This window comes from Equus quagga, chromosome 14 (assembly GCF_021613505.1).
Source record: "Equus quagga isolate Etosha38 chromosome 14, UCLA_HA_Equagga_1.0, whole genome shotgun sequence".
NCBI lineage: Eukaryota > Metazoa > Chordata > Mammalia > Perissodactyla > Equidae > Equus > Equus quagga.
In genome coordinates, this window is record NC_060280.1 from 1,252,988 (window position 1) to 1,270,680 (window position 17,693).

General features: G+C 38.1%; 1 protein-coding gene across 7 annotated transcripts in view; it reads left to right on the forward strand.

The window, feature by feature from the left end:
• The window catches only part of IMMP1L (inner mitochondrial membrane peptidase subunit 1), a 69,012-nt gene that overhangs the window by 32,243 nt on the left and 19,076 nt on the right, over nucleotides 1–17,693 (forward strand). For all 7 annotated transcript variants that reach the window (XM_046637841.1, XM_046637842.1, XM_046637848.1 and 4 more), the window contains one exon: nucleotides 16,102–16,235. In XM_046637841.1, the coding sequence (XP_046493797.1) occupies nucleotides 16,102–16,235 (134 nt within the window). The remainder of the gene's footprint in view (nucleotides 1–16,101; nucleotides 16,236–17,693) is intronic.

Genomic DNA, 17,693 nt, shown 5'->3' on the forward strand with positions numbered 1-17,693 from the left:
TTAATTGAGGCAGTATAGCTTGGTGGTGGACTGTAGAGCCCACCTCTAAAATGAGGTGGACAGTTGCCCCATTTTGAATCTGGCTCTGCTGCTTATGAGCTGTGTGACTTTTAATAGTTCCTTAACCTCTCTATCCCTCGTTTCTTTATCAGCAAAATGAGATACTTAAGTTCTCATAAGGTTATTGTAAGAATTAAATGAGCAAATATATGTAACTAGAAGCGTGCCTGGCTCATAGCAAGAACTGCTATTTAAGTATTTGCTGTTATTGTTGTTGCTGTTACTTTGGTTGGTATTTGAGGATTTTTTGTGTGTTTAGAAAGAAGCCATTATTACCAACGTCGCACCTAGTGTTTTCCAACTTTGTCTTATAGGAAGACATCTTTTCATCTATAATGTAGGTAACTGTTGAGAGTAGGTATCAACCTTGCTCCCTTAGGCCAGCATTATGTGGAGTTTCACTATGTTTTAAACAGAGCCTCTTAAAAACTTTCTGTGGAGGATTATTCTCACTTCTTTTCCCCATATTATGTGACACAGTTAGAATTTTTAAGTTTCTTTTCATTTCTTTTTTCCTAGCTTTTCTATTACTTATTTGATAGAGTACATAGGCTCCTCTTTAAAGGAATTGGTTCTCTACATTAATGACCCAGTTTTTTAAAAACTGTAAATATGATAGGGAATAAAAAGTAACAAATTCTGTTTCCTAGGTAGAGTAAAAATTCTGTGTGCAAAGCTTCCCACCTTGTTTGACAGCACACGTGGGATGTGCTAAGTTACATGGCACTCGCAGCGCATGACCCGATGAGCAAGCTGCTCGACGTTGGAGGTGGCCATGGGCCACCCCGAGAGCTTAGAGTGTTGGCTCTCAAATGCCACTGTGCTTCAGAAGCACCTGGAGGCCTTGTGAAAACACGGATTGCTGAGCAACACTCCCACACTTTCTGATTACAGAAGTCCTGAGTTTGGCCCAAGAATTTGCATTTCAAACAACTGCCAGATGATGCCCATGCTGCTGGTCTGGGGAACCGCACTTTGACAACTACTGGTTTGGTGTGTCAGTGTCCTGGTGTGGTAGGTAAAAAGTACCACCCCTCACCTGCCAAAGCAGGTCCATGCTCTAGGCCCCAGAACTTGTGAGTATGTCCCCTTACGTGGCAAAGGGACTTTGCAGATGTGCCAAACTGAGGACCTTGCATGAGGAGATTACCATGGATTTCCTGGGTGGGCCCAGTGTCATCACAGGGCTTCTTAAAAGTGAAAGAAGGTGGCAGAAGAAAGCGAGAATCGAGGGGGCTGTGACCTTGGAAGAATGGTCAGAGAGGTGCAGTGCTGCTGGCTTTAAAGTGGGAGGGAGTGGCCAGGAGCCAAGGAATGTTCTGGAAGCTGGAAAAGGCGAGGCACTGGATCCTCCCCTGGAGCGTCCAGAAGGGAATCCAGCTCTGCCAACTCCTCGATTCTAGCTCAGTGAGACCCGTGTCGGAGCTCTGACCTGCATACTGTGAGATGATAAATTTATGTCAAGCCACTGACCTTATGGGAACTTGTTACAGCAGCAATGGACTACCAATACATCTGAGACCAGTTCTCAGTTTACCAGCTTGCTTTATGCTGAAAGTTCCCAAACTCTGCTTATGACCTCAGCTCATGAGACTGAGGAAATAAAAACCTGAAGCACGAGCTCTTTCATTTTTCTACCGTCAAACTGACAAAACTGCCAATGTCTGAACCCACCTTGTTTTCCTTATTATGTTGGAGAAAGTGTCCCAACTTCTGTCAGAAAGTCTGTCTGCTTTGGTTTGACCCCATCCTCTCTTGCCTGGATTGATTAATTTATGCACACCCCAACCATGTGATATATGTCTACACCTGGGTAAACACTACTCAGACTCAAATACCCACCTCCCCAGATATAAGGCACTTTTCTGACTTCTGTCATCATAGACCAGTTTTGTTTGTGTTTGACCTTCATAAAAGTGAAGAATAGAAATAGAATCCTACAGCCTGTATACTCTTTTGGGTTTGTCTTTTTTCAGTAACATTGTGTGGCTGAGATTCATTAATGTTGCTGTATGTAGCCGTATTTTGTTCCTTTTTATTGTTGTGTAATATCCCATTGTATGAATATACCACAGTTTGTCCCTTCTCCTGACGGTTGACATTGGGTTGTTTATAGTTTGGGGATATTATGAATAAAGCTGCTATGATATTCTCGCACGTGTCTGTGGTGAACATAAGCATCTCCTTCTGTGGCGTATGTGTCTGGGAGCAGTTTTGCCGCGTCACAGGGTGTGTGTTAGCTTAGTACTGCCAAGCAGACTTCCCAGTGGTTGTGAGTTTCTCCTCGAACCAGAGTGATTCAGAGTTCCAGCCGCTCACATCTCTTTCGACCCTTCGTATTCTTTGTCTTTCTAATTTTAGCCTCTGTGGTGGTTTTATGGTGGTATTTCTTTGTGGTTTTAATTTGCAGTTCCCTGATGACAAATGATGATGAGCTTTCATATTCTTATTAACCGTTTGGATATCCTCTTTTGTGAAATCTCCAAGTTTTTTGCTTAATTTTTGTTAGGTTGTCTGTCTTTTTATTAGTGATTTGTTGAAATTCTTTACATACTCCGGATGTACCTTTGCCAGATAGGGATCCATCTAGATATCACTACATCTGTCTAGATACATATGGATTTCTTCTCCCAGTCTGTGGATTGCCTTTTTATTTGTTTGTTTATTTTTATTTTTAATTTTTTTTAAAGATTGGCACCTGAGCTAACCTCTGTTGCCAATCTTTTTTTTTTCCTTCTTCTTCTTCTCCCCAAAGCTGCCCAGTACGTAGTTGTATATTCTAGTTGTAGGACCTTCTGGTTGTGCTATGTGCGATGTCACCTCGGCATGGCCTGGTGAGTGGTGCCAGGTCCATGCCCAGGTTCCAAACTGGCAAAACCCTGGGCCACTGAAGAGGAGTGCGGGAACTTAACCACTTGGGCACAGGGCCCGCCCCAGCCTTTTTTTTGGGGAGGGGGGGAAGATTAGCCCTGAGCTAACATCTGCCGCCAATGCTCCTCTTTTTTGTTCACTGAGGAAGACGGGCCCAGAGCTAACATCCGTGCCCATCTTCCTTCACTTTATATGTGGGATGCCTGTCACAGCATGGCTCATCAAGCAGTGCGTAGGTCCACACCCAGGATCCAAACCGGTGAACCCTTGGTCACCAAAGTGGAGCGTGCAACTTAACCACTGTGCCACCAAGCCAGCCTCCCAGCCTTTTTATTTTTTAGTGGTGTTTTTGATATATGGAAGTTTTTTTTTTAAAAAAGGTTTTAGTTTTTCCTTTTTCTCCCCAAAGCCCCCCGGTACATAGTTGTATATTCTTCGTTGTGGGTCCTTCTAGTTGTGGCATGTGGGATGCTGCCTCAGTGTGGTTTGATGAGCAGTGCCATGTCCACGCCCAGGATTCGAACCAACGAAACACTGGGCCGCCTGCAGTGGAGCGCGCGAACTTAACCACTCAGCCAAAGGGCCAGCCCCTATATGGAAGTTTTTAATGTAATCAAAGTGATTGATCTTTTAGAGTTAGTGTTTTTGTATCCTGTTTAAGAAACATTAGCCTTACCCAAAAGTAATGAAAATAATCTCCATTTTCTTCTAAAAAGTTTCTTGCTTTACCATTCATATTTATGTCTGTAATGCATCTCCAATTAATTTTTGTATTTGGTAAGGTTATGGGTCAAGGTTTGGTTTTCTTTTCAATGTGCATATCCATTTGACCCAGCACCAATTATTGAAAAGACCATTTTTTTTCCCCACTGAATTGTACTAGAGCCTTTGTTAGAAGTCAGCCATGTATGTGTGGGTCTATTTCTTGATTCTGTTCCCTTGGTCTGTCTAGATTTGCCCTAATACAACACTGTCTTAGTTACTATAAGCTTGTCATGAATCTTGATCTCTGAAGTCCCTCCAGCCTTGTTCTTGTTAACGTTTATCTCAGCTATTCAAGATATTTTGCATTTCCATGTACATTTCATGATGAGCTTGCCATTTTCTACTGAAAATAATAAAATAGCTCACTGGAATTGGATTGAGCCTGTAGACCAATTTAAGGGACAATTGATAACACTGTAAATTCTTCCAATCCATAAACAGTATATCTTTCCACTTTTTAAGGTCTTCTTTTTCTCTCAGCGTTGTAAGTGTTGCACACACATTTCCTTTGATTTTGTCTTAGGTGTTTGATGCTTTTTGGTGCTGTCATATATGGTATTTTATTTTATTTTTTGCTGAGGAAGAGTCACCCTGAGCTAACATCTGTTGCCAATCCTCCTCTCTCTTTTTTTTTTTTTTTTCACTTGAGGGAGATTCGCCCTGAGCTAACATCTGTGCCAGTCTTTCTCTATTGTGTATGTGGGTCACTGCCACAGCCTGGCTGACGAGTGGTGTAGGGCCACACCTGGGATCCAAACCCATGAACCCCGCCACTGAAGTGGAGTATGCTGACCTTTAACCACTAGGCCCCAGGGCCAGCCCCTCATATACGGTATTTTAAAATTTCATTTTCAAATTGGTTTTAGCTCGTATAAGGAAATCCAATTAATTTTTGCTTGCTGATCTTGTATCGAGAGACTTTGCTAATTCACATGTTCTTTTTCTATGTAGAGTAATGATGACTTTTTTACTTCTTCCTTTCCAGTTTTTATATCTTTTAGTGAATTGGTTAGGATGTACAATTATTGGTTAGGACCTAAGGTCATTGTTTTAGCATTAATGCCATGTAATCTCTAAAATGTTGTTTGCTTGTTTTTGTAGATAATCTTAGAGGTTAGGGAAAGCTTCCTTCTTTTCTCAAGTTTATCCAAAGAGGTGTTGAATGTTATCAGATGCTTTTACTGCATTAATTGAGGTGATCACATGATTTTTCTTCTTTATTCTATTAATATTGTGAATTACACTGATTGATTTTTAAATGTTATGGCAAATCTACATTCTTGGAATAAACCCAACTTGCTCATGATCTTTTTTATATATCAGTGGATTCAATTTGCTCATTTTTGTTTAGGATTTTTTGTGTCTGTGTCAATGAGAGAATTTGTTTTGTAATTTTCCTTTTCTGTTACCCCCTTGTCAAGTTTTACTATCAAGGTTATACTGGCTGCACAAACCAGATGGGAAGTAGTCTTTCATTTTCTGTTGTGTAAACTTAGAGAGTGTATGGCTGATGTTATTTCTTCCTTGAACGTTTGGAAGAATTTATCAGTGAAGTCATCTGGGCCTGGAATTTTCTTTCTTGGGACTATTTTTAATCACAGGTTAAATTTCTTGTTTACTTATAGGACTATTCAGATTTTTGTCTTCTTCTTTTAGTCTTGATAAATTGTATCAATTTAATTTAATTTAATTTAAAATGTCAGAGTTATTAGGCTAAAGTTTTTTTTATAATATCCTTTTATTCTCTTTTAATGTTTGTAAGATTTCTAGTGTTGACTCCTTTTTCAATCCTGATACTGATAATTTGGGTTCTCTCTCACTCTTTTTTTTCTTGATCAGACTTGCTAGTTTTACTAACTTTTTTACTAATTTTTTTAATGTTTTATTGATCTTTGCTATTGTTTATTTGCTTTTTTATATCTTTGATTTGTGTTCTTAGTATTTTCTCCATATTTTTTGTTTTGATTAGTTCCTCTTTTTCTGTCTTCTGGAGATAAAGGCTTAAGTAATTAATTTTCATCCTTCTTTTCTATTTTATGCATTTAAAGCTATAAATTTTCTTCTTGTCATTGCTTTACGTGCCTCCCACAAGTTGTGTCGCATTTTCATTAATCTTCAGTACAAAGTGGGAATTTTTAAAGATATGTGTTCCTTAAAATCCAAACATTTGCAAATGTCCAATTATCTTGTTATTGATTTCTAATTTGACTCATGTTAAGTATTTCAGAGGATATGCTCTGCATGATTTTTCAGTTCTTTGAATTTTTAAAATCTTTTTATTCTTATGAAATATTTTTTTTTTGTCTCTAGTAATACTCATCTTAAAGTATGTTTGGTCTTAAATTGATATAAATAAATGGTGAGTCTGTGTGGAATATCTTTTACTTTCATCCTTTTTGTGGCCTAATCTTTAAAGTTTATGACTAGGAAATGTGGTTGGGCTTTTTTCTTTCTTTTTAAATCTAGTTTGATAATCTTCATATCTTAATTGGCATATTTCCTTTAGATTTAATATTTTTGAGTTAAGTCTACCATCTTTTTATTAGTTTTGTCTTTTTGTCATCTAATTTTTTTCTCCTTTCTTGTCTTCTTTTGGAATTAAAGTATGTTTTTATCATTCAAATCCTTTCTTCTTCTATTAGCTTGCTAGTTATATCTCTCAATATTTTAATGTTTCCTTAGTTTTTATGATGTGAATCTCTGGCTTTTTATTGATTAACTTAAATACCACTTTAACACTTCTAGAACTTTGCAAAAACTTATTAATTTGACTCCATTTAACTCCCTCCTACCTTTTATGCTATTGTCTTAAATATGTACTTTAATGTATGTCTTATAGCCATTAAAATATTTTTATTATGTTTTTAAACAGTTCCAATATCTTTATCCAAATGTGTACTTTGAGTTCTCTTTGTTCCTTCTTGCATTTGCCTACTTCATTTTGTTTTTGCCTGAATTACTCCCTTTAGTATATAGTTTATTACAAGTGTGCTGACAAAAATTGTCTCAAAACTTGTTTTCTGAAAATGTTTTTATTTTTACTTTAGCTTTTGAGGGATGTTTTCACTGGGTATAGAATTATAGATTGGCAATTTCAGCATGTTAAAGATGACATTTTATTTTCTTCTGGTTTTCATTATCTTTAATAAAAAGTTAGCCATTCTTTTCTGTTGAACAGACAAAATTATTCCTTTGAAAATAAGGCAGTCTTTATTTCTGACCAATTTTAAATTTTTTTCATTGTCTTTTTTTTAAGACTTTATGTTTTTAGAGCACTGTAAGGTTCATAGCGAAATTGAGGAGCAGGTACAGAGATTTTCCCTGTCCTCCCTGCCCCCACACATGCACAGCGTCCTCTGCTATCAGCATCCCCCTCCAGATGGTGCATCTGTAACAACTGATGAACCTACATTGACACATCGTAATCACTCAAAGTCCGGCTTTACATCAGGGTTCACTCTTGGTGTTGTATGTTCTATGGGTTTGGACAAATGTGTGATGACATGTATCTATCATTATAGTATCATAGAATTTTCACTGCCCTGAAAATCCTTTGTGTTCCACCTATTCATTCCCCCCAAACACTAATTTTTTTTTTTTTTTTACCATCTCAGTAGTTTTGCTTCCTCATTGTCTTAATTTCAGCAGTCTGACTGTACTGTACCGGTATGTATTTTGTTTGTTTTGTTTTATCCTGTTCAGGGTTTGCTAAGTTTCTTGAATTTGTGAGTTAATGTCTTTATCAGTTTTGGAAAGTTCTCTCCCAGTATTTCTTCAAAATACTGCTTCTGTCCTATTCTCTTTTCCTCTCCTTTAGATCTCTGATTATACTTTTTTCCTGTATTGCCTGCCTGTTTTCCTCTGTATGCTTCAGTATGATTACTTTCTCCCAACTTGCCTTCTGGTTCACTTGTCTTCTGTTAGGCTGAGTCTAATCTGCTACTAATTCCATGTAATGAATTTTAAATTTCAGTTATTTATTTATTTTTTTAAAAAGATTTTATTTTTCCTTTTTCTCCCCAAAGCACCCCAGTACATAGTTGCATATTTTAGTTGTGGGTCCTTCTAGTTGTGCCATGTGGGATGCCACCTCAGCGTGACCTGATGAGCAGTGCCATGTCCACACCCAGGATTCCAACCAGTGGAACCCTGGGCCGCCAAAGCGGAGCGCACAAACTTAACCACTCGGCCACAGGGTGGCCCCTAAATTTCAGTTATTATATTTAATTCTGTGGTGTGGTGCTGTGTAGAATTTCTGTTTGATTCTTTTGTTTATAGATTTTAGTCTCTGCTGAACTTCACCATCTTTTCCTCCCTTTTTTCAGAATGCTAACCGTAGTTATTTTCAAGTCTTCATGTGTTAATATCAATATCTGAATCCCCTGTTTGTCTGTTTCTGTTGTAAATTGTTGTCCCTTGGCTTTCAGTGAATGCATTCTATTTTATAGTATGCTTTGATTGCATGCAGTCACTTGGTCCTATTTTAGAGCATGCTTATAATCTTTTCTTTAATTAAATTAGAAATTATACCCCAATTTTTAAAAAATGGGTAGAGGATTTCTCCAAAGAAGATAGATAAATGGCCAATAAGCACATGAAAAAGCTGCTCAACATCATTGGTTGTCAGGGAAATGCAAATCAAGGCCACAGGGAGATAACACTCATGCTTACTAGGATGGCTATGATCAAAACGTGGACAATAACAAGGGTTGTAGGCCAGGATGTGGGGAAATTGGAACCCTTATATGTTGCCAGTGAAAATATGAAATGGTGCAGCCACTTTAGAAAACTGTTTGGTAGTTCCTCAGAATGTTAAACATAACATTTCCATGTGACCCAGCAATTCCACTCCTAGGTATATACTCAAGAGAGTTGAAAACATACATCCCACAAAACCTGTACACAAATGTTCATAGCAGCATTCTTCGTAATAACCAAAAAGTGAATACCCAAATGTCCATCAATTGATGAATGGATAAACAAAAATGATACATCCATGTGTGGAATATTATTCAACCATCAAAAGGAATGATGTACTGATACATGCCTACAACATGTGTGAACCTTGGAAACATTGTAATGGGTAAAAGAAGCTAATCAAAAAATAGTAACATTGTGTGATTCCATTTATGTGAAATGTTCAGAATAAAGAAATCCATGGAGACATAGTTTCCAGGAGCTAGAAGGAAAGAAGAGGGGGTGAAGAGTGACCTCTAATGGGTATAGGGTTTCTTTTTGAGGTGATGAAAATGTTCTGGAACTAGATAATGATGATGGATATACTAAAACTGAAAACGTTGTGTATATACTAGAAATGACTGAATTATACCCTTTAAAAGAGTGAATTCTATGGTATGTGAATTATATCTCAATTTTTTTAAAAAAGGCCTTGCCACCCCAAGATCATAAAAAGTGTTGTAGGAGTTCTAAATAATGTTGTATTCTTCCTATGAAAATAAGGGTTTTTGTTTTGCCTTGTTTCTCCCAGCAGGTAGGTAGTGTGTGAACAGGTTACTTCACTCCCGTCAAGGGTTGGTCGTATTCTTTGTGAAGGCTGATCTGTTTCAGTTTTGCCCTTACTCCTGGGGGGTGACCTTGTGTAGCCCAAACACCATAGCTAACCTTGGAGGCTTTGCTGGCAGCTCGAGGTGGCCGGCAGCAGACATGCTGCCAGCATCCTACAGTGCGGAAGGTAGCTGCCACAGCAAAGAATCGTCCGGCTCAGGTGTCGATATTGCTGAGGATGAAAAACCCTGCTCTGCTGTTCAGCTTGCCTTCATAGCCAAACTTTTCCAAAGAGTTGACTGTATGAGTTGTTTCCATTTCCACATCTCCCTTTCATACTTAAGAAGTTTTTTCTTACCTAGGTAATACTCAATGATTTTTAAAGGTCGAATGATCCTACAAAGCTTATAAAGAAAAGAGCAGTATTCTCCAGCACCCTTGTGCTTAGTTATATAATTTTGGCCAGTTAGATGTAGAAAGAGCAAAGATTTTTTTTTCCTGCATAAAAAGACAGTAAATTCCTGATACTTCTGCCTGCTTGTAACTTGGAAGTGGCAGTTCATGTTATTAGAAAATAAACCCCTCGTATAAGTTAACTGTTACTCTAGTGTTCTCGTTTGCAGCAGGATACAGTCTGCACTCAGGAATTATTTTTTCAAGACTTGCCATGTCTGAAGCTTCCTTTGAGCTACAGAGCTGCAGTCTCATAATGTCCACCTGGATATCTCACAGATATATCAAATTTAACGTGACCCAAACCGGGTCCTTCGTTTTCTACCCCCATGTGGCATGAGTAGAACCGTGTGGATAGGCCTCCATTTACCCAGCTACTTAGTCCAGAAACTGGACTGTCACTTGGATCTTTCCCTTTCTCTTGCCATTTGTTTTGCTTCCTAAGTTTCTCACATCTGCTCGTTTCTCTCCGTCTCCCCTGCCACCACCATGGATGATCTCTTGCCTGCCGAACTGCCATCCCAGCTTCTCTGTTCCTGCTCCCATTCCAGGTCTTTCTCCCCATAGCAATGAGAGCGATCTTAAATTGTAAATTAGACCATGTTACCCTCCTGCCAAGATCCTTCGGTGGCTTCCCGTTACTTAGAATAAAATCCAAAATTCTACCAGACTTTGAATAATCTTGCCTCTCTGGAGTCTCATTCTGCGTCCTTCACACAGTGCTCCAGCCTCTTCGTTCCTGAGCCCGCGAGTGTGGTCTGGTCTGCCCCTTGAAGAGTGTTCTTCCCGCCCTTTCCATGGTGCTGTTTCCAAAACCAACTTCAATGGTGTTTCCTTAGCGAAATCTTTCCTGATTCCTGCTGAAGAAAGTATGCTCCTCCCCCCCATCATTCTTTATCACTTTATTTTTTTCTTTATGGAAACTGCTTAATATATTTATGTGTTTATTTGTCTCCTTTGTGTGTGTGTGACATCCGCCCCCGTAAGCCATAAGCTCTCCAAAGGCAGGTGTCATGTTCACTGTTGTATTTGCAGACTGAAGACAGTATCTGATATATAGTAGAAGCTCAATAAATATGACTGAATGACCATGAGGACACTCTTTTCCCCCTAAGTGTTTCTTTTTTAAAAAATTCTACTCTATAATAAAGTTGAAAAAAACAATACTATGCACATTCTTATACACTCCATCTGGATTTGAAATAAACCTTTTTCCACATTAACTTGCTGTGTTCCTCCATATATCTCTATATAATTAGATGTGTGTGTGTGTATATATGTATATGTATGTATGTATAGATTTCTCTGCATCTGTGTATCTATGTTAGTAGTGGTAGAAGTAAATTGTATGAAAAGAAGTTGTAGACATGACATTTATCTCTAAATAATTCAATGTTTTTCTCCTATGAACAAGATCATTCTCCTGCATAACCATGATGTTGTTAAGAAATCTAACATTGAGACAATGATGTATTTTGATTTACAGACCATATTCAAATTTCCCCATTTTTCCCCAAAATGCCTTTTATTGCTTTTTTTTCTTTTGCTCTAGGGTCCAATTAAGGATTTCATATTGCATTTGGGTGTCATGTGCTTCTATATTCTTGTAATTTAAAACAGTACTCTTGCTGTTTTTTTCTTTCATTGAATTTATATTGTTTAAGTGTCCAAGTTGTTGTCTTGTAGAATGTCCACAGTGGGTATATGGAATGAATAGGTCTGACTGTTCAAAATTAGATTTAGGTTATACATTTTGGCAAGAAGAGTACACAAATGATGATATACTTGTGGTTGCATCATGTCAGGAGGCTACATAATATCAGTTTGTACCATTACTTATGTAGTTAAATTTGATCACTTAATTAAGGTGATATTTTCCAGATCTCTCCTGTAAAAATATTTTGTTCCCTTTGTAAATAAGAAGCTATTTAATTTAATACTGTGCACATAACCTTTTTACCAACAACCTTTCACCCAGTAATTTTTAGCGTCTATTAATGGACCTTGCCTGAATCAATTATGACATTGATGGTAATTTTGTTATTCCCTCTATATTTATTAGCTGCCATTTTTTGATAAAGAACTTTCCTTGTCCCCAATATATATTTTTCTTTAAAAAATATTATGTACTGAATTGATTTCATTTTTAATTTAATATATTTTCCTTTATTGTTATTACTTTTTTTAAAATCCCAGATTTGGCCAGTGAGAGACCCCTCAAATGTTCCTATGTCTCCATTAGTCTTTAAGCACGTACTTGTGTTCTGGAACAACAAGACTATTCTTCCCTAAACTGTCTCTCCCAGTGGGGAATGGTGCTTAGACACCAGAAATCTCAGTTGGAAGGGTGCTCGTCACTACTATGGGGCATTGCGTCTTCCAGGGGACAGTGCTAGGATGACGTTATACAGGGAAGGCAGGAGACAAACACACACGTGCTATCTATTTAAATAAGTTTGTTTTGATACCTCCAACTCATCCCTAACCTCCCTTTCCATATTTGTAGCTTCTTTTTCTCACATTGAGAATCCTGATTGGAACAATTTAATGTATTTACTCATTTGTGCTGTCTGAAATACACATAAAATGCTACAACCAACAACAAACCTACCAAGAAAAGCTTAGGATTCATTTGCAGATGTTTTTATCCTTAAACTATATCTTGTGTGCAGGGCATAGGGGAATCTAGTGGAGCTGTTTTCCCTCCTAGGCCTGAAAGGACCAGGGGAGGGGGAGTGTGCAGGAACCTAGAAGAAGAGAGACTCCTGGGTAGCAGACTGCCTCGGGAGATTCAGCAGCCTTTGGTCCAAAGACATAGCCAACCTGAGAAGACCCCACGGAGAAGGAGTCCAGGAAACACACAGCCGTTCCTTCCTCTGACTTCCTGGGGTTCAGTCAAAGGGTGCAGCAGTGCCCTGATGTAGTTCACACAGGCCGGTTTTCCAGGGGCACAGAGCAGTGTGAGAAGAGTGGAGAGAATCTGAAGGGACAAGCGAGGTGTCCAGCACACGGATGCACACGTGGGTTCCTGGACCCTCTGAAAGGAGTGTGCAGATCAGACATTTGGAACCTCTGTCTTAATCCCCTTTGCTAGTCGAGCTGCCAAATGCTAGCAGTGTCTGTGGCTTATATCTTATGCGTATGCTACTTTCCACTCTGAGGTTTTTCTTAAAAAATCCATCAGCTTATTCTCAATTTCAATATTTCTTAACAAAGTGCTCCTCATTGTACTTTCTAAGTATAAAGCTGAACAGTCTTTATCCTCAGATTCTTCTCTAAATAGCTTCCTAGCTGTCTTTTCATCTTAAGAGACTAAGATCCAAAGTAATTTTAGACACTTCAAACTCCATTCTGTTACTAGTATCTGTAGGGAAGAAACAAGATCTGTTAACTTCTTTCTTCTGATCACTCTCATCTATCTTTCAGTTTTATAATTTTCTGAGATAATTTCATTACAAATATTGTATTTGGAGTTGGGCATTGTCTAAGTAATAAAAAGGGGAGGGCTTGATGGCCCCAGTTACTTCTGACTGGGAGTTAATTGCAAGCCTTCTCAGTGAATCAGAACCATTGTATAATTATAGTATCTTTGTATTTTTGAGTGTGTTTTTAGCCAAGTGGATTCTATTGCATAATCAAAATGATTTAAATTTTGGCACTTTCCTGAGTGATTTACCCTCTCATTTCACCTTTCATCTGTGTTACAGTGTCTTCTTGGTGAGTGCCATGTGTCTCCTCTTGTTTTGTAATATGTGCCCTCTCTAACATCAGATAAGCAAATTTTTATTTTTGTTTTAATGTGTCATATCTGTTTTACTGCTTTTTAGAATTTTTTCTCATAGGTCTCGTTTTCAAAGCTCAGTTTTAGGACTTAGCCCACTTTTTCCCTAATTTTATAGTTGAAGCAAAGTAGTGGTTTAGACAACTTAGTTAATTTTATTGATAATATTTATTCTATTATTATTTTGTCATTCCTCTTAATAATCTGTTTGACTTAATAGAGCTTCAGTTATGGTGTTTTTAATTTTAAGTAGCACTTATTATTAATTTATTGAATTCTAAAAGTCACTAGTTTTTAAAGTATATCAGTTATAATTGTAAGCCAGATTCCTACTGATGGGAGCAGTTAATTTCCATATTACCTGAAACATTTAATGAGAAGCCTGTTTAATATGTTAGACCCACTTTCTTCAGTGAGTATGACGTTACCATGTCTCTTCATTAAACAAAAATCTCAATAGTCCTGATCATCACTTTGAACGTTATAAGCATTCTGTCATGCTGAAGATGTGGAAGGTGTAGGAGATTTGGGTTCAGTATTCCTTCATTAGTTCAGTCAGACAAGCCTTCTGTTTACTGACTTCTTTGGTAGGCCCTGAGAAGTCAGAGATGGATAGGCACAGTCACTGCCACAGCCGTGGGAACAGATGCAGCGTGTGGGAAGGGAAAGGGGTAAGCAGTGCAGTGTGGAGAGCACTGGGGTCCATGTGCGCTTAAGGCAGCGAGTGACCCAGCGCCTAAGGAGTGGTCTTGGCACGGCTCGGAGAGGACTCGTTAGGGGAGTAGACGTGGATGTTTAAAGACAAACAAACACTCATAAGCAGTAAAACACTAATAAAAGATACAGTCCTATGCCGTGGGCTCTAAAATTCTATTTTATTTAAAGGTAAGTTAGCAAAAGTGGTGCACCTACAATATGACTGACAAATAGTAATGTACAACTGAAATTTCACAGGTTGTAAACTGTCATAACCTCAAAAAAATGGGAAACAACAAAAAAAGATGTTCGCGAGAAACTTAGACACTTGAAAACTACAGCTAATGTTATGAGGTTGTGCAGTCCAGGCTGATTGCCAAGTGAATGACACCGTAACTAACGTGCGCTGAGCCTGCTACGCAGACTGCATGTCTTGTCGCATGGAATCTTCACTGACCCTCTGAGATGGGTTCTGGTACTATGCCCATTTTACAGATGGAGACACTGAGACTTACGGAACAACTTCCTGAAGGTCACACAGCTAGAATGTGGAGCCAGGATACAAACTCCGACAGATGAGCTTTAGAAACAGTGTTCTTAACCCTAAAACAGTGAACAGTGAGGACCAGAGGGACTCAGAGGAGAGGGAAAAGCTTGCCTATTAAGAGCCTTTGGAGAAGAGTTACAAATTAGATGGGAGATGGGATTCAGGAAGACTGATCCAGGTGTGGTTGTTGGCGTAAGTAAGTGTTGATTGGGCAAAGTTTACCTGAAGAACAGACCAGTATGACTGAGTGGTCTGTTCCTGTAGCAGCAGCAGGGAAGACGAGGTTGGACACTGAGGGACGTGAGTGAGTACCGTGAGCCTGCTCTTGGAGGCTGTTGAGCAGGGCAGTGAGCGGCGAGTCGGGGCACCTTAGGGTTAAGTCTCGACTCCACCGTGTCCCGGCTCTGGGATGTTCAGCACGTCAGTTTACCACTCTTAGGTGCCTTTTTCTGTATCTATAAAATGAGGATGGTAATAATATTACATTACAAAGGTTAATTTGTAAAGCCTAACAGGTAGCAAGTGTGGAGCAAATGTTACATGGTATTATTATTACTGATGTGTTTTAGTAAATTTAATCTCAGAACAGTGCATAGCAGCCTAGGCCTAAGCTGTAGACCATTAGTTGAGAAATGCTTGAAACATAGTTGTAACAGGTAAGTAGAATAGAAGGGACAGATACTGGGGATATTTCAGATGAGTAATATTAACATCTTAAACTTATACAGCTTTTAAAAATCTTTCTATGGTTCTTTATGCTGTTTCATAGTATTTACGTGTTCATTATTATAGCAATAGTGAATAGTTGACAAATGAATGTGACTTTATAATTTATAAAGCGCTTTGACATGTTATTGAATTTGATTCTCAGAATCATTCTGTGAGATATTATTTCCATTTTATTAAGACCCAGAGAAGTTAAGTAATTCATTTAAGTTCACACAAGTTAATAAGGGAACCAATTTAAAACTTGGATTTCTATATACCTGTTCTAGTGCTTTCTCCTTCAAATCATATGATATTATGACAAAAATTGATGTAGTATAAATCGACAATATGAAAATCTATTATTAGTACCCTGAATGAGTTAGTATCTCTTTTTAGTATCTGCCTTAATACCAAGAAATAACCACGTAGTGAAAGGAGACAGACAAGTTCAGAGTCTACTAGTTATCTAATTCATGTATAACCCAGTGATATTTGAATATAATCTTTGTTCAGTAGATCAAAATATTAAGTCGCTGTAATTTGCCGTTTAAAATATCTTTAGCAGAGATGAAAATAAGCTCTTGGGCTTTTTGGGCACCAAACTCTATCAGGCATTTATTCCATTCTGGATGATTTAAAATACTTTACGATAGAGCTATTTCTTAAGTGTTTTTAAATAGTATTGATCATGAAACTTTTTGAAATTTACCATCAGGCCCGTGGTGGCAGAGTCTGCATAGAACTATGCTCCGTGGTATTCTGGGGAAAACCTTTCGCCTTGTTGGCTACACTATCCAGTACGCCTGCATAGCTCACTGTACTTTTGAATACGTTGGTGGTGTTGTCATGGTAAGTGTTTACATTCACGAATAATCATTTCAAGTATATACTTTTTTTGAATTGCAGGCAAATTTGTCTTTTCTTGTAATTGAACTTATTAATTTAATGAAAAAAGTGTGAATGTTAAAACTTGTAATGTTTCTAAATTTTGGGATGTAAGAGAGTGTGTTTGAACTGGCAATGATATAAAATATAAGAACCATTGCTTTAAATATGGTTCTGTACTCTGTTTCTGACAGGGGCACAAAAAGCCCTGTTAATGATTCAATAATAATAGTTTTTACCGTTTGTCGAATGCTGCTTACTGTGTTCCAGGGTTTGTTTGATGTTTCACATTTATTAGCTCATTTAATCTTTTCCACTCTGTCAGATACTTATTAGAAATTCATTATATGTAAGAGGAAACTGAGGCTCAGAAAGCTTCACTAACTTGCTCCGGGTCCCCCAGTGAGTAAGTAGCCGACTTGGAATTTCAGCACAGATTTCTCTGATTTTCAAAACTCCTATAACCACCATGTTTAACTGTTGTTAAAACAGATGATTATTCTGCCTCGCGTCAGTGTGGCCAGGCTGCCTGCACCAATGCCTCTTCTTCATGTTGCCTCATGAATCTATCAGCCAGGACTGTACTGACCTTTTGTCATGTAAATTGATTGAATGGCCAGTCGGTGGGTTTGTTGTTGCTGTTGCTGTTTTTGTCAGGTTTACCCCAACAGATTCAGTCACAAGCTCAAGTTGAGCTGGAGTGATGCAAATAAATACATTTAACTGAAGCTCCCCTCTTTGATTTTTTTAAGTTGCATTGGTACTTCTAGTGGGCTATAGCGGTAGCACACACAAACTTTATTTCTGCCTGAGTAGGAAGTTTGAGTAGAAAGTTTCATTTACGCATAAGTGGAGTAAATAGAGATGGTCATATTTAGATTTTTTAAGTGGGAATGATCATTTATAACAGTTTTGAGGTATAGATGAATATTATTGTTTTAAGACATGCTAATTTGAAAGTCTTTAAAGTGTGTCTCGTAATGCCAGTATTTTTCATTAGAAAACAGGAGTTGCAGCCCTATCAAATGAGTAAGCTATTCTCTTGGAAGAGAAGGAAAGGCATCAACTCCTTGAGAATAGTATGATGCCCCTCAATAAATTACCATCATGGGTGCTGCGTGATATTTGACAATAGCAAGAAAATAAATAAATCATTCATTTATTCTTCCATCAAATATTTATTGAGTATCAACTCTATGCCAAGCCCTGTTGTTGACCTTGGCTATACAGCTGGGAACCCAAGAGACAAGGTCCCTGCCCTCATGGAGCTTACATTCTACAGGACAGCCAAAATATGGAAACATAGAGAATGTTACTTTATTTGTGTGTTATAATGTAATATCAGTAAACCATTTTTAATGTATTTGCCTGTGTTTCCAGACCTGGCGGCCACTCTGTAGACTTGAGCTTATCTGGGAGCTG